This window comes from Panthera leo, chromosome B1, assembly GCF_018350215.1.
Source record: "Panthera leo isolate Ple1 chromosome B1, P.leo_Ple1_pat1.1, whole genome shotgun sequence".
Lineage (NCBI taxonomy): Eukaryota > Metazoa > Chordata > Mammalia > Carnivora > Felidae > Panthera > Panthera leo.
In genome coordinates this window covers 114738581-114762369 of record NC_056682.1, presented here as the reverse complement: position 1 = coordinate 114762369, position 23789 = coordinate 114738581, and the positions used below count along the sequence as shown (strand labels likewise).

At 38.5% G+C, this 23789-nt stretch overlaps 1 protein-coding gene across 6 annotated transcripts in view; it reads left to right on the top strand.

The window, feature by feature from the left end:
* Positions 1 to 23789, top strand: part of SGMS2 (sphingomyelin synthase 2) — an 81795-nt gene that overhangs the window by 45244 nt on the left and 12762 nt on the right. For 3 of the 6 annotated variants that reach the window (XM_042935740.1, XM_042935739.1, XM_042935738.1), the window contains exon 2: positions 19688 to 20387. In XM_042935740.1, coding sequence (XP_042791674.1) covers positions 19933 to 20387 — 455 coding nt within the window. In that variant the 5' untranslated portion in view covers positions 19688 to 19932. Of the gene's footprint in view, positions 1 to 19169; positions 19254 to 19284; positions 20388 to 23789 lie in introns of those variants that run through there. The other 3 variants (XM_042935737.1, XM_042935736.1, XM_042935735.1) reach the window with 3 other exon arrangements.

Below are 23789 nucleotides of genomic sequence, written 5' to 3'. Positions count from 1 at the left end.
GTTTTTAACTGGAGACTTGGGGAGATCCTGTGTCTCCCTCTCTCTGCCCGTCCCTTGCTTGTGCTCTCTCTTTCTCTCTCAAAACTAAATAAATAATAAACATTAAAAAAAAAAAAGGTATAAAGTCACAAACAATCTTCCCCAAGAAGAAACTGAAGCAGCACAGTCACTGTGGGGAAGGACTGACCACTGACCATTTGAGCAGCTGTCCCTCTCTCTCTTTGGTTTTGTTCCCAGCCCATTTCCTGCTTTACTGGCTTTTTTAAAGCCCTTAGATGGCTCTCTGTGGCCAAAATCCATTGCTTATTTTGACTTAAAAAAAAAAACTTAACAATAGACCATTTCAAGCAGTTATAGTGAAAGTAGAGACAACCGTGTGGTGAACCTTATCAGCTACAACAACTGTCACAGGAAATCTTTTTCATCATCCCCCCTACCCCTGGATTTTTTTGAAGCAATCCCAATATCTCATCATCCATCTGTACCTATTTCAGTATGCCTCTTTAAGATAAAGGGTCTCTTTAGAACAAACCAAACACCTTACTGCCATTGTTCCTTCTAAACAAAATTAACATAATTTCCGTAATAATAAATACCCAGTCAGGTCACCTTTCCTCAGTTATCTCAGTTTTTTGTCCAAGACTGCTTCTTAGAGGGTGTTGTGTCCTGACATTTGACATTGCTTACAAGGACCTTTGTAATCTGGCCTCTGCCTTCCTTTTACAGGCTCTGTTCTTGGGATGAGTTTTTCCCTTTCCCTAAATCCTGTGCTCCCAGCAATATTTACTTAACTTCTGTTCCCTTTACTTGCAATATCCCCTCTTATCAGGCCTTTACATAGAGTGGGATTTTTTAGCAGCCTCTTCACCCTTACCCTCTTGCTTACATACCTGCCTCTCATGTGTCAGGTCTCAGAGTGTCAATGTCATTTCCTCCAAAAACCTTTCCTGCTACAATTTTTGGACCCAGAAATGAATTGTCAAGTACAGTACTCCTGGCCCAGTGAGGTTACAGAGCCCAGTGTCCCCTTTCCCTGAGTCTCCATTTAGTTTTTTTTAATGTTTATTTATTTTTGAAAGAAAGAGAGTGCAAGCAGGGGAGGGGCAGAGAGAGAGGGAGACACAGAATCAGAAGCAGGCTCCAGGCTCTGAGCTGTCAGCGCAGAGCTGGAAGCAGGCCTCGAACTCACAAACCCACAGGACCATGACCTGAGCTGAAGTCAGACACTTAACCGACTGAGCCACCCAGGTGCCCCTTGAGTTTATATCTTCTTAGGGAACCCTTCTCTCAATGTTTTCACTTTTCACTCTAATAGTACAAAATACAAGTGGTGCCTGATGCTCCCAGCACTATATCAGCTTTCTTTTCATTTGAAAAATAATTTTTTACATATCTTTTTGGTGGATGGATTTAATCCATTTAAAATTTGTTGTGGCTATTGATATCCTGCCCTGTGTAAGTCAGGATGTTCCTGACCTGAACTAAGCTGGAGAAAGCAGAGTTAAGGTGATGGGAGGAGGATTAAAATGGATAGGACCTAGAGTGATTGTCAGTGAGCAGAGGAGGGAGTTAGAAGCTGAGAGGATAGCTAAGATTTTGTTTATCCCACACTTAAACCCCCCAAATGAACTCTCTTCTTCTCAGTGCTCCCCATCAACCCATAATCCTTTTTGACATTCTTAATTTTTTTTTTAATGTTTACTTATTTTTGAGAGAGAGAGCGTGAGCAGGGCGGGGGCAGTGAGGGAAGGGGCCAGAATCAGAAGCAGGCTCCAGGGTCTGAGCTGTCAGCATAGAGCTGGATGCGGGGCTGGAATTCACGAACTGTGAGATCATGACCTGAGCTGAAGTCGGACGCCTAACCAACTGAGCCACCCAGGCACCCCCCCTTTTTGACATTCTTAAGATGTGCCTCTAAAGTATAGATCCATATGAACCAGAATGTAATTATTGCTCTTGTTCGGTCTAAGCTCTGGAAATGGGCTCCCAATCTATTATTGCTGCAGATTATGCTACAGGAGATGTTAGAAGCAGAAACAAAACAAAACCCAAATTGGAAAACAAAAAAAAAAAACTTCTTTTCTAGCCTGCTACTTTATTTCAGTTTTTTAAATGTTTGTTGATAGCAAAAGTTTATTTTAAAAAACAATTTCAGGTGATTATTTATAGCCAAATACTTCTATTTATGTAGGGTTATCAATGAAAATTAGATTTAATAGAAATAAGATTATGTATGGAATTACATCTTTCAGCTTCCTGATGCTAATTGAACATTGAGTTTATAGTGTTTCCTGGCTACCTCATGGCATCATGTTCATGTTCAGTGCTTTGAATCATCCTGTGTTTTTCTAAATCTGCTTCACTCTGTAGAAAAGAATTCTGACCATAGTTTCCTCCCAAGGATAGACTACTGCTAAACTGAATAACTACTTCACTGATCTTCCATTCACTCCTGATTTGTGGAGCTTGGCATTTTTGTTTTCTGTATTTTTTTTTAAATATTTAAATTCCAGTCAGTTAACATACAGTGTAATATTAGTTCCAGGAGTACAATATTCCTACAACACCTGGTGGGGCTTGGCATTTTTAAAAGGCTATTTATTAAAAAAAAAACAAAACAAAAAAAAACTTTTACTTTTTAAAACCTTTGTTTTCAGTTTTCATAGACTTAAAATTCCTGTGACATTTATTACACACACACACACACACACACACACACGCACGCACACGCATCTCCAGTCTTCTTCCCCCATTTTAAGTTCATTATTTGAATTTTCTTTTCACTTGTACTTCTATCTGGTATATGGTTTTACTAAACTTCAAATGTTATTTCTGGCTGTAATCTAATTTATAAAAGTTGTTTTTATTGCTCTTTGGTCTTTTTAAGTCACTTCTGTCTGGGAAGACTGGGGGGAGATACTTAACCAAAAAAATCCCTTGAGAATAGTAGCCGGGCTTCTCTGCTGCTACCTTCCTTAGCACTCAGAGCCAAATTCTGCACAGAACGGAAGGCCAGAAATAATTCCGCCTTCTGTGTTGACTGCCCATGTATTTGCCTTACCTTCCAGGCTTTCATCAGTGAGTGTAGTAACAGTTACTACATGTTTAACCCTTGAGTATTGCATGAGTTTGGTCACTAGACTTGGGGTACAGGTTTTGAAGTTTTCTATATCCGTAGTTTCTATCCTATCTATTAGGATTCAATGATAAAGTTTCTGCATTGTAAGTCTAATTGGATTCTAAATCCTCTTTAGGTATTTGCTACCTTCAGCCTTTCTGTTCCTGCATAATTGTTTTTATTCTTCCTGTGATTATAATATTGTGTCCTTAATCTTTTCTTAAAAGCCTCATGTGGGTTAAACATTTCTTAGAAGACAGCACTGGGGTGATCAATTAAATAAAAGTCCATTGTGATGTATATAATTAGAATATTAAACACATATGTTTTATTTTGGTCTATTAGAAATGGGAAAAACTCAAAGGCAAAAATCCATAATTGAGTAATTATTGGAGCATTTCCAGTGGAATCCCTTTTTAGTTTTAAAAAGTTTGATTTGCACAGGTTTCTTAGAGCTATTTATATTAATTGGATCTCAGCAGGCTGGATGATAGATATTCACCTTTGACTTGGTGATACACTGATTTTTTTTTTTTTTCTGATTAAGAGTATTCGTGTAAAATGTTTAAATTGACTGTTACCTCGTAAGCCCAGAGATTCTAGTTTGGATAACCCTCCTGTTACTCTCTTGCCTCATCTTGGTTTTTCATCATAACAATTTTAGTATATGTGCTGCCGAAGTGAACACTTTTTCGTAACATTTTTAATCTTTTTTTAATGTTTATTCATTTTTGAGAGAAAGAGCGCGAGAGTGAGCAAGCGCACACAGTGGGGGAGGGGCAGAGAGAGAGGGAGGCACAGAATCTGAAGCAGGCTCCAGGCTCAGAGCCACAGATGGTGAGATCATGACCTGAGCCAAAGTCGGACCCTTAACTGACTGAGCCACCCAGACGTCCCCAATTTTAACCTTTATATTGTTGTTGTACACAGCAGAGTATAAGCTTGTGGGGGAAGTGACTTTTTTAAAACTGTGGCATCCCTACAGCATTTCCTATAATAAACACTAAATACCCTCAAATGAGTAATTATCGTTGTCTTTTTAGGCAATAAAATCAAAACATGCTGCTTATTTATTTTTTCAATACAAAATGGTAAAACTTAAATGCTCCATGTAATATCACCTGTCTCGTAGCCATGTTGATTTATTTACACACACAGAACAGTTTTTCCCCACAATAAAGAAACATGCTATATATGGAAAACATTTTACAACTTACTTTCTTCACCTAACGTTGTATGATGGTATGATAGTATTTTATTGTACAAATAAAACCTATTTATCATGTAACCAGTCCTATCTTGATCGACAGTGTGATTGCCGTCTTACAGGTCCAGAATCACTTATCTGTATTTTCAAAAACTAAACTTCTAAAAACTAAAGGCCCTCCTGACCTATCTGTTCCTCCTCCCCTCCTCCCCTCTTCCTCCCCTTCCCTTCTCCTATTCTCTTTGCCTTCCCTCCTCCCTTCAGTAACCCTTGGTGTCACAACTCTTGAACTATCCAGAAGCTCTTTATAGTCTTTATTTACCCAACTTAATGAGAATATTTTCATATGTCTGGTTCAGATATATTAATATTTGAGTATCTAGTGTTTCCCCGATCCAGCCAAGGGGGTAGGGGTGAGCTGTGTGACCTAATATAGCCTATACTTAAGTTTTTCTGAAATTCAAAGTTCTGAGTTTTAAAGTGCATCTGTTGCCCAAAAATTCTATTGAGTAGATTTGGAAAACAATCTTCTCATGCTTATGCTGGTATCTTTAGATAAATTCCCAGAAGTAATTCTAAAAAGTGTAATATCTAGCTTTTGGAATTAGGGAAAAAAGCACTAATATAATTTTTTTTTAAAAAGAAGATACAGAATTAGAATTTTGTAGTATTTGGGATTATTACTCAGTATGATTTATGGGTTTTTGTAAACTTTTAAATTAAGGTTTCCAATCATTCTTTGAATTTTTAAAAGTAACTTTTATATATGGTATACTTACTGTTTTGAAAAACATTATTTAATGATCATTTGGCAATTTCAGGTTATTTCTGAAGTTTTGTCACAGAACAGAGGACAAAAACTATTAACTGATAATGAGTACAATGAAGCAAAAGTCCACCAAATATCAGGAGAAAGGTTTTTAAAATGCATAAGCTTAAAGCATCCACAGTGCACAAAAATTACCAATATTTGAAAAGAGGGCTTGGGGATTTGCATTTTTGACTGAACCAACTTCCCCATCAAATCCAGTTTGGCCTCGTTCTCTGCTACTTGGCAGCTAGTTTTATTCTGGGGAAACTAAACTGAATTAGTGACTGGTTTTGTTTTGTGAAATATTGAGTGACATCCATTATATTGAAATTTATAAAGCAGTTCTCCCTCCTTTGTTGCAAATAAACCCTGCAGAAGGTATCACGCTTCAGTACAATTAAGTCTCTTTTTGAAAGTTGACACTAACTGAACACCAATTTAATTGTGTGTGTATATCAAGTTAGGGCTGTACCATTCAACTAGCTGTTAGTTTACCAGGCTTTGCCAAGGAGCCGCAGTGATGCAGGTGTGTGTAAAAACAACATTTGTGGGGCGCCTGGGTGGCTCGGTAGGTTGAGACTCCGACTCTGACTCTTGATTTCAGCTCAGGTCATGATCCTGGGGTTGTGGGATCCAGCCCCATGTTGGGCTCAGCACTGAGAACTGAGCCAGGAGCCTGCTTGGGATTCTCTCTCTCCGTTCTCCCCTCTCCCCAGCCTGAGTTCCCTCTGTCTGTCTGTCTGTCTGTCTCTCTCTCTTTCTCAAATTAAAAAACATACACACACACACACACACACACACACACACACGACTTTGTAGACATGTATTTTTTATTGCACTTTATTGAGGGAGTGAAGACATGAAATAAAAAGATTTCAATTGGTAAGTACTTCCCTGAAAGCAACAGCAACAACTATACATGGTTTCAGGTACTTTTAGACATAAAATATTACATTTGTAATGAAACGTTTTTAAATGTGGACTGCACACAAATGTAGGAAGCAGAAAAATCTCCTACTCCTACCACTTGGACAATCATTCTTAATATTTTAGTGTACTTGTGCTCTGATTTTTCTGTACATGCATTTTTTACATACTTGGAATTGTACAAAACAAAATACCTTTTTAAAAACAAACACATTCTCCCTATTTACTCTGTCAATACTGTTATAGTTAAAATAGCCATCAGCTTTTTCTTGATTACAAGAATGATTAATGTGGAAAGTGGAAAATATAACTCGGAACAAGGAAAAAATTAAAATCATCTTAAATTCATCAAGCAGGATTAATATTTGGTATATTTTCTTCAGGTTTTTTCTATGTAAATATAACATACATCTTTACTGAAATCATACTGTATTTCCTGATCGTTAGAATTGTAAACATAATCTTCATAAACTATTTGAAAATATTTTTGTGTTTAGATATGTGGGTGAGTACTTTTATTGTAGAAAATTTGGAGAAAATAAAGTACAAAGGAAAATAAAAATAATTGATAAATCTCACCATCAGCATTAACATCTGATATTCTTTTGGTGTATTTATTGACTTGGTTTTTAAAAATTCATACATTTACACTTTTATGAAAATAGTATACTGTTTTTTAAACAGTAAGTTTAATGTATCTCATGGATGCTTCAAAATGTCTACCGTGGACATTTAGATGCATATTTAATGTATTACATATGTTTTACTGTACTTCACAGATGCTTCTAAATGTCTCCTGTAGACATTTCGATTTTTGTTTCACTGAATATATTTTTGGATAATGTTTTTTCTGTATTAAGACTTGTTCTAAAATACATTCTCAGTAGTAGGGTTACTATGTCAAGAGGTGTAAGCATTATTAAAGCTCTTGACATGTTTAAGTGACACCTGGGTGGTTCAGTTGGTTCAATTGGTTCGTCTGACCTCAGCGCAGATCATGATCTCGCAGTTCATGAATTCGAGCCCCACATCAGGCTCTCTGTTGTCAGCACAGAGCCCGCTTCGGATCCTCTGTCCCTCTCTCTCTGCCCGTCCCCTGCTCACTCTCTGAAAAATAAATAAGCATTAAAAATATTTTTTAAACAAAGCTCTTGACATGTTTAAAAAGAGACAGAATTTCAAAAGAATTATACCAATTTATGATCCTACCAGACATTCATTGCAATTTTTATGCTCCTTTCCAATTACAGTTTAAATTATAATTTAATGGACTTTGTTTGAAGGTAACTTTCCAGTGTTCTTATCCACAGATGACAATAGGGTAGAAGTTTGTATGTTAATCTGTCAATGAGATATTCTGTAGGAAGTTTTTGTTACTAGTGATTGGGAGATAATTAGATGCAGGAACTCTTTTGCCCAGGATATGTCAGAGGAGGTGTGGGGGAAATCAGCTCCAAATAGAAATTAAGGAAATGAGTTCTGGCTATAAGACAGGACCTAGCAGTTTTATCCCCTACTTGTGTTTCCTTTCCTGCCCATTCTCCACTCGCCCGGAGAATAGCCCAGCAAAAAAATACTCTCTGTCCCCCTTCCTTCTATGCTCTCCCCACTACATTTGACAGTGGACTGTCACAATCAGGGTCCTGTAATCACCTGGCTTTAACATACAGAATATAAGAATGAACAGCTGACTTAATGTACAAAGAAAGTATAGGGCCAAACCCCCAGGTGGAAGCCTGGATTAAAGAATAATTAATATTTTATATATTATTTATATAGGAGTTATTTATATTTATGTTATAATTACTAGTTTCTGTATAATAACAATTTCTGCTAAGTGAATCTCTGACCTTTTTTACATGATAAATTTTAATTGTGGTTATGTTGACAATTACTATGGTAGTAATATTCCAGTATAGGTAGTCCCCAGACTTTCCAACACTGTATTGCTGGGTTGCAGCACCTACCCGCCAGTCCCTGCCAGTTTGGTTTTCCATCCAAATACTCAGGGCTTTCCTGCTTTTGATAACAAGGATTGACACTCCCTTCCAGTGCCTCTCCTCACTCCCCAAGCTATAAACCACCCTTACACAGAATAAATCTTACTCTGGGCCCCTAAGAGCCATTTAAGTGCAGCCCTGATGTCTATACTTTTCCATATTCTCTTTCTCTTTTCAGGTTTCATTGTAAAAACTCTTACTCGTTTTCTGCTATCCCTTTTCTATTCCAATCTCTTCCCTCTTTTTCTAATTGTCTCCTGGAGGCATAGCTTAGGTGTGTTGGAACTAAATGTCTCATGTTATGGTATACATAGAAGAAATACAAAAGAAGACCTGTGTATCCTGTTCTAGATTTTTGCTGAAAAGAAATGGGCAATTGGCTAAGGACCTTACATAATCAGTGGTGTATATCATCTACTTTGTGTTCCTTATTCTATCACAGTCCCTGCCCTTTGTGGGGAGGGGCTCACACTCCATTCTGGGTACCTTCAGTAGACAACAAAAGATACATTTGTTTATTAGAAACTTTGCTTTGCAACTTGTGAACCAGTGCACGTGGTCACAAATGGAAAGAATAAAAGTCTTGACTAAGCTGTCTCCCTGTTTTGAGGGAGGAATGTGTCAAAACATTTTGATGCAGCTGAAGGTTCCTGGATCACTTGCTCTCGCTGAAGACATCGGGCATCGGGACCTAGTTCTGAAGAACCTCATTTTCCCTCTCACACCATGTCGGTTGGCAGTCATTTTGAGTATTCAGATACTTAGCCACTAATATTTACTAAAATAATGTTCAAATATTATGGTGTTTAAACCAGATTTATTTCCTTCAAATGAAAAATTTTTTAATATGCAAACTTTCTGGTAACAATTACAGAAATGAACACTTTGTGATAGTTTCTTCTTTAATTTACTAGGACAAGTGAAAATTCAGTAGGTAAACATTTTATAGATATAGTTCAGATACCAATATAACAGTCCCTTGCATTCCTTGAAATTGTTAAAATGGCATTGTTAGATTCAAGATTTTAATCTTTTAAGTTACTTTTTTTTTTTTTTTTTTTTGCTGCCTTTCCCCCAAGTGTACAAATCCTTGTGTCAGGTTGGGTTTGAAATCTGGCTCCCTCTTCAGAGACCTAAAATTAGGAAACATAAATCATCATTATTAGGTTTTTTGCAGTAACAAAATCCTAGATTACAAGCAAATTGGTCAAATAAGTGCTTTTGAGAAACAAATAATGTATTTAAATACAACATAGCAGTTTAAATTCTGAGAGAAACTAAAGCCAAATATAGTGACCTTAATGGCTTTGGAGAAAGTATTGCTTTTTATAGTCTCATACCATTTGAAAGCAGTGGCTTGTTCGGCCAGTCATGCAAAAGAACAGCTTTGTGGTTGGCATAAGAAAATGAGAAACGGAGGCTTTATACAGACCTTTCTGGGTCTTCTGTGGTCTGTTTCCTTTGCCTTATAGTGAAAACCATGCTCTGCCTTGAGGAACCCAGGTGGATTGCAGCAAGGACTTAAAAACATAAAGAAATACCTAGCCTTCGTGTTCCCCACACACCTTTGCCCTCTCCCGAAGCCTATGTAACACCACACCCAAATCGCAACAAGCAGATGGGGCAAACCTGCTGAAGGTCCAGCTCCTTAATTTTTCGGTGTTTAATTCTTGCTACCAGGAAGTGCTCCCCCCAAAATCTCTCCAGTTGTATTAAGCTATTTCTTGAACTCTTGAACCTGCTTATTGGCACAGCACTGAGCAGAAATACAATAACTGTTATATTTTAGATTCCTATCAAAACGTCTGATTCTAGACTTTAGACCTGTACGAGGAAGTTGTATCGGAGCATATCTGGGTGTCGTTTCTCCAGCAGTGCTGGGGATTGAGAAAGCTTCCTGTTCTTCAGCATCAGCTCTCCTCTGTTACCACACTGTGTACGGACTGCAAGTGCCTGGTTAAATGTCGCTCCTAAAGCCTCACCTTTGCCTCTGCACTAGAGCAAGATCACTTACCTCCTTCCTGTCGTTCTTGCTTACAGGCGATTTCACTCAAATCCCAAAGTGGTGAGATTCTAGTAAACAGCAAGGAAAGCTTCAAGATATTGTTTTTAAATACCCATTTAAATAGGCTATGAAATTGAATAAAGTATCCCCACAGTGAGGTCACAGTGGGGTAGAGGGAGAAATCAATAGGTGTATTTCTTTTTTTTTTTTTTTAATGTTTATTTGTTTCTTAGAGCAGAGCGCGATGGGGGCAAACAGGGGGATAGAGAGATTCAAAGCGGACTCTGTGCTGACAGCAGAGAGCTGGATGTGGGGCTTGAACTCAGAGAAACCGTGAGATCATGACCTGAGTCAAAATCAAGAGCTGGATGCTTAACTGACTGAGCTACCCAGGCACCCCTCAATAGGTGTATTTCTAAGCAATCTGAAGGGCATGGAATAAAGAAGCTCCATTAAAGTAGAGAATTATTAAATTACTATTCTTTGTTTCCTTCTCATTTTTTATCATGGTTTTCCAAAAATATGCTTCCAAATCTAAGAACATTTTTTATTTTGTTGATGAGGAAATACACTGTTGACTTGACTGTGATCTCTTTACTTACTTAGAATGAGGTCTTCTGATATTTAGAACATGTTGTGTGGTCTGGAGACTATGTGAAATTGTTGGCCCTAACTTCTGCTTTTCGTTTAGACCAGCCACTGTTCTTAGGAAATAGAAGCTCTCATTGCAGACTTAATATATTTTAAAACTATTAAATGGAGTTTTTGTGGTTTCCAAAAACATCCTCATTTCAATAGGTATTCTGTGCTCCCGTTGCAGAGTAGTAAGTATTAAAACCCAAGAGAATCGGTTTCTAGGTGTATAAATCTTTGGGGTATATAAGGAAGAATAGGAATGTAGAAACAGGTGATTATCACTGTTGTTTAGTTAGGCTGTAGATTTAACCTTTCTGGTAAAGCCTCCAGGGTATTTATACTAAATAAGTGCTGGCTGCTTTTGTTTGATGGTTAAACATGCAGCAGGTAGTGCTGGTGTGGGGGTGGGGGACAGGGGGAATGATTCTAGTGACCAAATGTCTATCCTGTATCTTGTGAATTGACATAATTACAGTTCAGATTATTAAGAGTGCAAACGTCTGTTTAAACGAGAGGGGCTTTCTTTTGCTCATACGCTAGAGTAGGTAAGCATTTTGACACAAAGGCAAGACTTCAACTCAGCTTATTCTCTGAGGCTATGGACATATCATACTTTGCTGGCAGTGAGTTCAGAAAAGAGGAGTGGGAAGTAGAAAATTCTAGCCTCATTCTACCAAACACTGAAAACACCAGATAAAGAAAGAAGAAACCACCAGGGGAGTCCCCCTATCCCTACCCCCCTGAAATTCTCTAAGCTTTCCTAGATGTATCCAGAATAGAGGTGGGGAGAAGGGTTTGGGGCAAGCATAAGCCAGCCTTTGGGCAAAGCGCATGATGTGTCCCTGACTCTACCCCTTAACTCTGAGAACGTCTGCTTTAGAGTATACCTAAAGGAAACTGAAGAATTATTTTAAATACTCCCTAGTCCTTGACCTCGATTTACCGCCTTCTTCTGTCTTCAGGTTCCCAGTCAATCTGTCTGTCTTGTCCATCTACACACTCACTCATTTATTCGCCTCACCCCACGTTCCACATTGTACCGCAGACTGTCACCTTGTCTTTCCCTGTGACTCCAGCTCTCTGAGTGGAGAACTCCTATTGGAGAACTTCAGTCTCTCAATCCCAGGGTGACAGTTTTGTCTTTTCAATATACACTGGAATCAGATCTGATCATCAGAATTTTGCAGCCATTGGCAATAAAAAGAATAGCAGTTAGGAAATAGAAGCCAGATTTTGAAACATCCAATGGAACATTTTGCTAGTTATATCTTAGTGAAGGCACTTTATTGTGTCACAGGTAAGTCAGAAACAGTTAATACAGGCCACGCACTGCTCCCCCTCTCCTGCTGCACTATGGCCTGAAGATGATACCTTCTTGTGAAATGCTCCCAGTGCCACGGTTTACGGTTTTCCAATTGACACAGCTAATATTTGCTCTGGGTAAATAAGTATTCCTTTCAACAAGTATTAAATTATCTACCCCACCAGTTAAAGTGACCAATTTTTTTAATGTTTTATTTATTTTTGAGAGTATGCAAGTGGGGCAAGGGCAGAGAGAGAGGGGGACAGAGGATGTGAAGCAGGAAGGCTCCACGCCGTCAGCACAGAGCCCCATGTGGGGCTTGAAATCCTGAACCGCAAGATCATGACCTGAGACGAAGTTGCATGCTCAACCAGTTGAGCCACCCAGGCGCCCCCCAATTTTTTTTTTTTTTAGTGAGAAAAACAATGGACCATTTTTTTAAATTCTTTTAATAAACTCAGTAAATTTTGATTAATTCTGTTAGAGAAAAATCCATCTTTTTTTTGTCACTTTATATTATTTAGCTACAAGGGTTTTTTTGGAGCACAGTTTACACAGATTTTATCAAGCTGTTTGATTTTCATTGGTTGGTTCTTGATCTTGTCTGCAGAGAACTTAGAAATGTGTATTGTGGAATCACTGCTAAAGAAGTCCTCAGTTGGTAAGTACTACCCTTGACAGGGATACGTCAGTCAGGAATATAATGAGTGTGGGATAGTCCTTGGTTTTCTGGTTCCTTAGAAAGAACTTAGCATGACAGTCTGTGGTTGTTTTGTTTTGTTTTGTTTTGTTTTGTTTTGTTTTGTTTTGTTTTAAAAAGCTTCATGAGGTCATTATTACCCACAGAGTAAAAAACTCATTTGTGGGGCACCTGGGTGGCTCATTCAGTTAAGTATCTGGCTTCAGCTCAGGTCATGATCTCACAGTTCATGAGCTCGAGCCCCACTTCTCACCATCTCTTCCTTTCTTTCTGCACCTCATGGGATTCTCTCCCTCTGTCTGCCTCTCTCTCTCTCTCAAAAGTAAATAAATAAATACATACATACCTACCTCATTTGTTTTAGGGGTGCAATTAAATGATTTTTTTTAATTTACAGAATGATGAAACCATCATCCCTTCTACTTTAAGACCTTCACATCCCCCCAAAAGAAACTTGCAGCCCATTTCTAGTCACTCTCCATTCCCACCAGCAGCCCCAAGCAACCATTGCAGTATCCTGGATCTTTCTTCTATAACAACTGATCTGATGTCTATTCTGCCTTCATGAAGGATAGTAAATCAGTACCAGAAGCCAAAACATCTGTCCTCTACCCAAGCTATCTCTCCCAAAATTTAGAGGTTCGGTTTTATCTTTTAAATTTAAAAAATTCTTGGGGCGCCTGGGTGGCTCAGTCGGTTAAGCGTCCGACTTTGGCTCAGGTCATGATCTTGCAGTCCGTGAGTTCAACCCCCGCGCCGGGCTCTGTGCTGACAGCTCAGAGCCTAGAGCCTGTTTCAGATTCTGTGTCTCCCTCTCTCTGACCCTGCCCCATTCATGCTCTGTCTCTCTCTGTCTCAAAAATAAATAAATGTTAAAAAAAAATTTCTTTTTAAACCAATAAATTAAAAAATAATATTTTCCCAGATCCATTCCCAGCATGCTGTCACCCTACAAAGCCTGCCCATTTCCCTAATTTTAAGTCTATCATCATACCTATATAGACCCAGTGGCAGTATAAAAACTTATTATAAAGCTCTGATAAGGACTCTTTTCATGTTAACTTTTGTTGAGAAAGTATTTCACAGAAATACATGATAATTTATTGGTAAGTTATAGATCTTCTTTTCAGTTCTCAAGAACTCATTAGTAAAAGTATTCAGAAAATTTTATGAGTGCTACTGAAATAGAATCCCATGATTGATAAGATGCCTTCATTATCTGCAAGCATAGTAGGACTTTTGCCCATTTTAGGTGGGAAGAGTTTTATACAAGCTGAGCTCTAAGATTAGAGGAAAAGGTAAGGTGTTTTGATCTCTGAAAAAACTTTATATGTACAGCATATCTTAGCTAAAATGGATCTTATTAACATAAAGTGATATATGATAAATTTAAATGGTAGTTTATTAGTAACAACTATAGTTAAATGGTAGATAGGGGTAATGGGAAATACTTAATTGGCTCCTTTGTTCTTCCTCTCACAAGAGGGGTGAATTATATACTGAAATTTTCTCTAAGTGTATACAAATTTTTGCAAAATAACGGAGATTTAAAAATGCCTCTGATGTTATCTAGAGGACTTTCCTAAGTATTTATGTATCTCTATTTAAAAAAAAAAATAATAATAAGGGGCGCCTGGGTGGCTTGATCGGTTACACATCTGACTTCGGCTCAGGTCATGATCTCACGGTCCGTGAGTTCAAGCCCCGCGTCAGGCTCTGTGCTGACAGCTCAGAGCCTGGATCCTGTTTCAGATTCTGTGTCTTCCTCTCTCTCTGCCCCTCCCCTGTTCATGCTCTGTCTCTCTCTGTCTCAAAAATAAATAAACATTTAAAAAAATTTTTTTTTAAAAATTAAAAAAAAAATAATAAGCTTGAGCTTGGGTGGCTCAGTTGGTTAAGTGTCTGACTTTGGCTCAAGTCATGATCTCAAGGTTCAAGCCCACATCGGGCTCTCCGCTATTAACACAGAGCCCACTTTGGATCCTCTCTCTCTCTCTCTGCCCCTCCCTCTCTTCCCCAAAATAAGTAGACTTTTAAAAAAATGTTAAAAACTCATAGTTGTCACTTTTCTTTTCCTGACTATATTGTTGACCTCTTAACGTAATGGCACCAGAGGTGGTGATGTGCCATTAAGAATACGGGCTCCTGAGGTCAGATTCCTGGTTCTAATCTGGGCTCTGTTCTTTCTCCCTGTCTGACCTTGAGCATCTCACTTTACCTCAATTTCTTTAAAATATTTCCTAGGGTTTTATGAGGATTAATTAGGTAAGTAGCATTTTCTGAGAACTATTTGTGGCTGTTTTATTCTACAATTTGACTTTTTAATGGCTTTATGGTGTCAACTGAGTTGTTTTGTTTTTAAGTCTGAAAAGCTTTTATGTCTGTTAAGAAACTTATCAGGTGTTTCTTTCCACTGATTTTCCATTCGTTAAAATTGTTTCAAGATCTAGTTTTTCCTAAGACTTTAAGCTGAATGTATAAATTTTCTTTTATTCATAATTCCAACTTGCAGATGTTAAAAACACATTTCCTTCCGTCAGTGTTTAACTTCTTTCTTTAATAGATGACCTCTTTTTAAACATTAAAACCCATTTTTAAACTCCGATAAGTTTCCTTAATTTTTAAACTACATTTACACATTTAATATGTCTTATCTTCTTAACTACTACAAATGCACAACCAGGCTGCCATAGGGATCTAGTAAGCAGTGCATTTCTAAGCCCTGTGACAAGAGCTCATGTCTATACTCAGTCTCCACTACAGGCTGCCATCAGTGAGCCTCAGGTCAGGACTGTTGAGAAGATATGTGCATCATGAGTTTGACAACCATACCTTTTCTGATAGCCTTGAGTATCTGTCACATGGCCCCTTCCCCAGTTTTTAAAAACCATAACCTCTGATATGAATTACTGAGATTCTCCATCTCCTATTCAGATCTAAGTTTGTCTTTAATTGGGTAACTGCATCCTTCTTATGTAATATTTCTATGCTTGTCTCACACTTTATAGTTACTACATCAAAACATAGTATTTTATGATAGATAACCATAATTCATTTAACCCCCTGTTTTTGGATACTAGATTATTTTCAATTTTCTCATATCAACAACTGTTGAAAACATACATTTAGGGGTTCCAGGGTGGCTTAGTTGGTTAAGCGTCTGACTCTTGATTTCAGCTTAGGTCATGATCTCATCGTTTGTGGGATCAACCCCATGTTGGGCTCTGCACTGACAGCGTGGAACTTGCTTGGGATGCTCTCCCTCTCTCTCTGCCCCTCCCCTGCTGGAGCATGCACACATACACTCTCTCTAAATAAATAAATAAACTTTAAAAAAATGTAGAAATATTTTGTGTACATTCTTACTTCCTTTGGATAAACTCAAAATAGAATAACTCAGTGTCATTACCCTAGTATTATGTAATATATAACCTAATACCTACCAGTGTGAATCTTGGAATTGTTTTGTCAAATTACACGGACAAATCCTATTGAGATTATTAAGGGGAATAACTAATGTATGAATATGGTCATATCAAACCCTTTATGGAATAGAGGTGACAGAAATAAAACAGAAGCTAATAATGTGTTTTCTTGGGGCACCTGGGTGACTCAGTCGGTTAAGCGTCCAACTCTTGATTTCAGCTCAGGTCATGATTTCACGATTGTGAGATCAAGACCTGCATCAGGCTCTGCACTGGTTGTGGAGCCTGCTTAGGATTCTTTCTCCCCTTCTCCCCTGCTTGTGCTCTCCCCCCACCCCCTAAATAGTAGTAGTAGTAGTAGTAGTAGTAGTAGTAGTAGTAGTAGTAGTAATGTGTTCTTGTAATTTGACAAAGATTCTAAAGTTTATTTAGGGATGAAAAGAGGAGTAACCCCAGATACTGAAACACATATTACAGGATACCGGCATTGAAAGAATGTGTTTCTAAATAGATAATTCTATTCCCTTTATTGAATACTTTTTCCCCCTGAAACCAAGTGGATGTTGATTTGTATCAAATGCCTTTTGTACTTCCCTCAAGATAATCTGTCTTTTCTGTTTACATATGTTTGTGTTTTCTTACAATCATTTCCTAATTTGAAACCTTACTTGCACTTCTGGAATAAATCATTCTTTGTCCTAAAAACAACCTAACAGAATATCAGTGTAAAAGGTTTCAGTGTTTTGCACTTTCCTTCAAAAGGAAGATTAGTCTATACAGGTCTTTAACTTTTCTGGGGCACCTGGGTGGCTCAGTCGGTTGAGCATCTGACTTCGGCTCAGGTCATGATCTCACAGTTCGTGGGTTCGAGCCCCGCTCCCGGGCTCTGTGCTGACAACTTGGAGCCTGGAGCCTGCTTCGGATTCTGTGTCTCCCTCTCTCTCTGCCCCTCTCCCGTTCATGCTCTGTCTCTCTCTGTCTCAAAAATAAATAAAAACATTTAAAAAATTTTTTTAAATATTCTCTAGGTTAACTTCTGGTATTTTGCAATGTAAGGACTTGGAAAGCTTCATCTGCCTTGTGCTCTGGCATAGTACCGTAAGCAAATGAACCAATGGGATTGCTGTCCATCGAAACTATTGTGGTTTTGTCACTTTCCCAGATACTTACTTGGTAGCAAAGGATCACCATAGAAATGAATATGTTTGTAGTCATCATCTCGGTGACATTGTGTCACAAAATTGGTTGACACAGGATGAATGTGCTTTGTATATTCAGTCTTCTTAATGAAATCCCAAGGAAAATATCAATCCTGCTACTAATGACGATAAATGGGCTTTGCACACACCAAGTGCTCTTACTCCCAGTAGTGCAAAGCTCTTTATGATTAATTATTTCAGTCATCCTCACAGTTGTCCCATGAGGTGAGTGGCTGAGTGCTTCCTCTTAGAAAAAAAAATAAAACAGGTAACTAATTGGATTTTCTTCTGTTCTACATTTTGTGTTCTAGAACTGGATAGCTACCTTATAAAGACCGCTAGTGGACGTGGGTTTCAAAATCACAAGCTTCTTTCACATATGAACACCAGGCTAGGAGCAGATGTGGAGTAGTAAAGTTGGAGAGAATTTTGATGAGTTTGGCAAGAGACTATGAGTGGATTAGCCTAGATGTGGTGAAAAGAGACAGGCAACGACTGAGTTAGTGTTTTGGCACCTCCATTAGAAGTGGTAATCCAGGGTGTCAAAGGTTTGGTTTTGCAAATATTTTAACAAGACCTCTCTTTGCTATTTGTACTTACTCTTCCCACAACATTGTGCTAGGGTTCTACAAAGGATCTCTGTCGATCCCAGTTTCCACACAGGGTTGCTGGTCCTTTCTCATCCTGCTCTAATGTTTTAGTGCCTGGGGCTTTTCACAGGGACCATAGAAAGGTGAGATGTCTGCTTCTCAGTGAGACCTCTTAGCCTGTGTCCGTCGTCCAGTGACCATCCGTTTCTCTCCAGGTCACCTTATGCCGTCACTTCCCTGGAAGTGGACAGTGCCTCTCTGTAGACACAGCTTGTCAGGGGAGCAGAGATACGACTAAAACTACGTTTTTATCTAGTGGTCACCTTGTCCTTCCTTTTACAATACACCTTTCTGTCTTCCCCAGTAGTTTTGTTGTCACTTGAGCTCTGTCTCCTCAGACTGCAAGCTCTTTGGATGAATGCTCAGGCCAGGCATATTTTTTAATAAACTCCTTTTAATTGCCTCTGCGTCGCGCCCTCGGCGCTGAGGTGTTCGGGTGCACAATAAAGGCGTGTGGTTGATCTATTTGCTATCCATACTGTCAACAAATATTGCCTGTACTTATTGACTGTGCCATTTTAACTTTTTTCCCTCTTTCTTTCATTAAGTGAAGGTTTAGCTGTCCTGCTTTGAGTTATTCCTCCTCCCTGTTTTTTCCTAAAGTTCCCCTGAAAGGGAGCCCTTTAAAATGTGAAGAATTACGCTGCAGTTGTGCAGTGTACTCAGGGTGGGGACTAATTACGAGGTTCGAAAACCTCTTCAGGTGGCTGGGTTCTGCAGCACGACTAAAATACTGCTTTCCTAAATTGAGAACAGCTGGGGCTGTGTTGCTAGCAAGTATAAAAGAGTCGGTGCTGGGGCTCTGCGCTGTGAAGAAGTCTTTGCTCTTTGAAGCCTGCGGAGCCTCAGCCAAAGGCACCCTTTCCTCCTCCGTGTCGCGGTGGTAAGTGCCTGGAGCTGGTCCCCAGGGTGTCAGTTTCTGTTGCGCGGTAGAAACTGTGCCGGCCGCCTCAAAATGTGGTTCCTTACTAATTTACCATGTCAGCTGTAGGATTTTTATCTTTCTCGAGTAACAAGTGGAATGTGTTCCCTGAATGAAAACATAGCTAAGGCTTTGTGTGTCTTTCACTGTATTATTTTGAAGGCTGTCCGCGTTCCTGCTGTGTGGTGTGCATCTCTAAATATAAAAGGATAAACTGAGGCAATGCCACCTTAAGTACCTTGAATATGTGGTTCTTGAATCTGTTCTGAGAAGTGGTCGTTTAAGAAGACTCCAGGAAATAAAAAATTGAGTCTTTGACAAGTGAAGAGAGTAACGATTATTCAATGCATGTAAGCACCTCATCAGTTTTTTATTCTTCCAGGTTCACAGAAAAGCTACAGTCTTAGGAAAGAATGATGTGGTCTCTGGAGAGGTTCTAACATATTGTGACTTCATGGTTAGCAACAAGTAATAGTGTCTGATGAAGTATTTGCCAAGTTGGGTCCTGACTTTTATTTAAAGAAATTTTAAAGGGATTTATTAAAATGTTCCCATTAATACCGACATCAGCTCAGAAAGAGACAAGAATTCCAAGATAAGACAACTCAGTATTTTACAAATAAACTCCATCTTAACACCTTTCACCATGTTCTTATGATATATTTATAAAGCAAATGACTTTGGTATTTGCTTCCTTATTTTGATAATGCTTTTGTTTTGTTTTGGATGGTTGACAGTTGGACACGCACCGTTTCTGAGCGTAGTTTTGTTTTATTTTTTACAGGTGGGTGAGTAACACCTTTGGGAGAAAGAAAATTGGCTTCCTTTCTTGAAGGTGGTGAGTGTACAGCAGGTAGCTGCATGGAAGGAACAGTAATCAGATGGCCACCTTCTTCACTTTGTGCTAGGAAACAAAATCAGTTATAAGAGTCCATGTTGATCTCGGAAATAGAGGGATTTGAAAAAGTTAAGTTTGCACAAAGAACAAGAACTTTACCATCTCCTTCTTGATCTGAAGACTGGGGGACCATGGATATTATAGAGACAGCAAAACTTGAGGAACATATGGAAAATCAAACCAATGATCCCGCAAATACTTACACAAGACCTGCCGAGCCTGTTGAAGAAGAAAACAAAAATGGCAACAGTAAACCTAAGAGCTTATCCAATGGGTTGCGAAAGGGCACCAAAAAGTACCCGGACTATATCCAAATTGCTATGCCCACTGAATCAAGGAACAAATTTCCCCTGGAGTGGTGGAAAACAGGGATCGCCTTTGTGTACGCTCTTTTCAACCTTGTCTTAACAACCGTCATGATCACAGTTGTGCACGAAAGGGTGCCTCCCAAGGAGCTCAGCCCTCCACTACCAGACAAGTTTTTTGATTACATTGATCGGGTAAAATGGGCATTTTCTGTATCAGAAATAAATGGGATTATATTAGTTGGATTATGGATCACCCAGTGGCTGTTTCTGAGATACAAGTAAGTAGGTCTAATAATTTTGGGGGGACTTGCCGTAAGCTTGTATTTAAGGGAGTAAATATATAATTGAAATTGTCTTCCTCAGTTTTGTCCGATAAATTCATTCCTAGCCAGGCATTTGATGACAAGAAGCCATGCAAAGATCTACCTTATTGAATAAGTAAGCATTTGTTGAGCAACTGTGTATGAAAGGGGCAAATATGAGGACACTACAGATATGCTGTGGTTGGTGATTCAGAGTTGATGAATGTAAGGTGCAGTTCCTGATTTTAAGCAACTTGGTACTGTGGTATCTGAATGATAAATCAAGAGGCTTGGAAAGGAATAACATTCACATCATCATGCTTTTGTTATTTTAGGCTTTTAACAGGTGGGGAATGGAGTAGACTGGGAAGTGTTTTTCTCTTATTACTCATAATGTGATGACTATATTGGTCTATAGTCAATGGCGTTCTTTGAGGTTTGCTTCTGTTCAGGAGTTCTCAAATTTTACATTTCCTTTTCTTTTGCCTATTGGGAATCCAATCACAAGAGTTTTAGAAATTGAATTTAGATGTGGGTCTATGAAGTTTGGGCTTTAGACTTCTAAAGTAAACACACTGTCCAGTTTCCCCCGTGGCACCACAAAGGAGCTCTTAGTTCACTGGTTTCAGTCTCCTTGTTTTGAAACAGGAGCAATCAGGAAGTAGGAAGCCAGGTACTTTTGCTTTAAAGACACTTAAAAATAGGACATAGCTCTGAAGTGGTTATTTTTGCTTCCCTGTGAAATCTCGCTGCTAGCCCATAAAAACAAGGCCCCTCAATTCCCCTTTTCATTTCATTTATCCTTCGGAGATTTGTTCTCTACTAAGATTCTAGCAATTAAATCACTAAAATATAAGTTTGATCAAAGCATTGTTCATAAACTGAGGCTTTTGAAAATGTAATATATATTTAGTCAATACATACTGTTCAAAAATTCACAAATAGGATTTTTACATTAATACAAAGATCATTTTTAGAAGAAAGAATTTATGTCATATTGTTCTTTCCATTGGTTGTTGCTTTCAGAATAGAAGAATTCAGTCTCTATTTGCTGAAGAGTTCCCCAAATTCAAGTTTGTAGTTTTCAAAACTTATTCTACAAACCAAAGTCATTCCTAAACATTTTCTTTAATATGTGTAAGTAAAAGATAGCCATCAGCTGCCTTTTACTAAAACTTTTTGCTGCCAAAGTTGTTAGTTATGGTATGCTTTATCCCAAAAGCAAACAATACATTTGTTGAACTTTAGTGTTTCTCTTTCTGGTTTCTACAATTGACACTGAAAATAAGAGAGCCTGCATAGGCCAAAGGTGTTTGCTTTCTCCTTTAATTTAGGCCAACATTTTATTTGTATATATGTGAAAAGAGATATTTTCCAGGGTCTGGTAAGTAGCTGGCTTCTATCCAGAGGTACAGTCTCAATTTATTTGAATCTTCATCTAAAGAGTTGTTATGCACTGCCTCTCCATGCCCACCTGAGATTTTACCATGTCATAGATGACCACACATTTTAATGATACCTACCATTTTGGTCACAACCCATCATCAGAAATTTGTTGGGGAAATTACTAATTTTTTTTCACTTTTGAGGTAAAATTGTATCATGTATTTTAGTAACTAGTAGAATAATTTTTGTAACATGTTTTGAACATCCTGGCTGAATGAGAAATCCTACTTGCTCTTCTTTGTTAAAGCATCTTCAAAGCTGTGGGGTGGGGGGGGGGGGAAATTAGCTCTAGTTATTTTTCTAAATAAGGTTACAGAGTGCACATTTTACCTTCTAAGTTAATTTTCAGTTCTGAGTACAACTGAACTCAGAATGCTGGAATGAATATAATTGACTCATAATAATTCCTGCTTATTACTTCACCTTGTCTAAGAGCATGGAGCACACAGTTCAACACTTTTTGGGGTCTGAGCTAGAAGCAAAGAATGAATTGTTTTTCACTTAACCAAATGGAGAGACTCAGCACTGTTTATCACCCATTCCTTTTCAGTACTTGAAAAGGCATAGTTAGCATAGCAAACCTTTGAAATAAATGGCCTTGCACTAAATAAATACTTTCATCTAATAGTCTAGGTATTTTTCTTCTCTATATTTTGACCCCAGAAACCCTGGAATATTCTTAAAATAGTTACTGGAAACATGCAACTAAAATTACATTTGTACATAATTCTGTAAGTTAGAAATCCTAAGTTACCTGAATTAGACCTTGATCCACATCAGATGAAAGTCTTGGAGAAAACTAAAAATATGCCACATACCTGAAACTGCCTATTTTTCCAGAAGTCTTTGATCAGTATTAGTTTTGAAAGTTTGAGAGCTCTGAAAATGAGGGACCTGGAGTAATACAGTTTATGTGCTAGGGAAGTCACAATTAGCAATTCTAGGGGCTTTATGGACCCCGCCCATCTCTGAGTCCCCAGAGCCCAGAGTTTATAGACCCACCCCTAACTGCATAGCAGAAAATGAGTTGTCATCTTCAACTGGACATAAGGACACTCGGAACCCTCAAAGCCCATTCAGATACCCGTGAAGCAGTGGTGCGAGCAGGCAGGGCCTACCCCTGTGGAGGACGGTGTGCTCAGAGTCACCCTCTAGGAACCACTGCCTTGGAGTGAGGACTTAGTGGTCCAGGACAGGGACTAATATCAGTTTCCACCAAAAAATAGAAAGTATAAAAGGACTTGTGGGATATTTATTTATTTATTGCTTTTTTGGATCAAGGTTGAATAAAACAAGGGTAAACTCATCAGTTAAGAGCTTCACTGGTAAATGCCCGTAAATGCACAAGGATACTTTGGACAGTTTCAAAATATAATTCTCTGAAAATTGGGGTGCCTGGGTGGCTCAGTCGGTTGAGCGTCCGACTTCGGCTCGGGTCATGATCTCACAGCTCATGAGTTCAAGCCCCGTGTCAGGCTCTGTGCTGACAGCTCAGAGCCCGGAGCCTGCATCGGATTCTGTGTCTCCCTCTCTCTCTGCCCCTACCCTGCTCATGCTCTGTCTCTCTCTGTCTCTCAAAAGTAAATATTAAAAAAAAAATTTTTTTAATTCTCTAAAAATGTATATAGTCATAGACAAAATAGTTCATGCTCAAGTTGTGAAAATCCTTTTGGATGGTCTCCAAATAAACCTTGCTTATATAACTTAGGTTAAATTAGTTGTCCCATTTCCCTATGTGTCCAATTATATAGTATCACCTTGGCTCATTAGTTAATTCCTCTGTGACTGGCTCGTTTATACCTCGATATGTTCTCAAGAGAAGGTTTTATTAATGCAGTGAGTTGACTGAAAACATAGTTCATTGAATTCTTTGGCACAAAGAGTAACTTTTTTAGGAGAGGTGGTTGTCTAGAACCCTGAGTCAACTTTAAC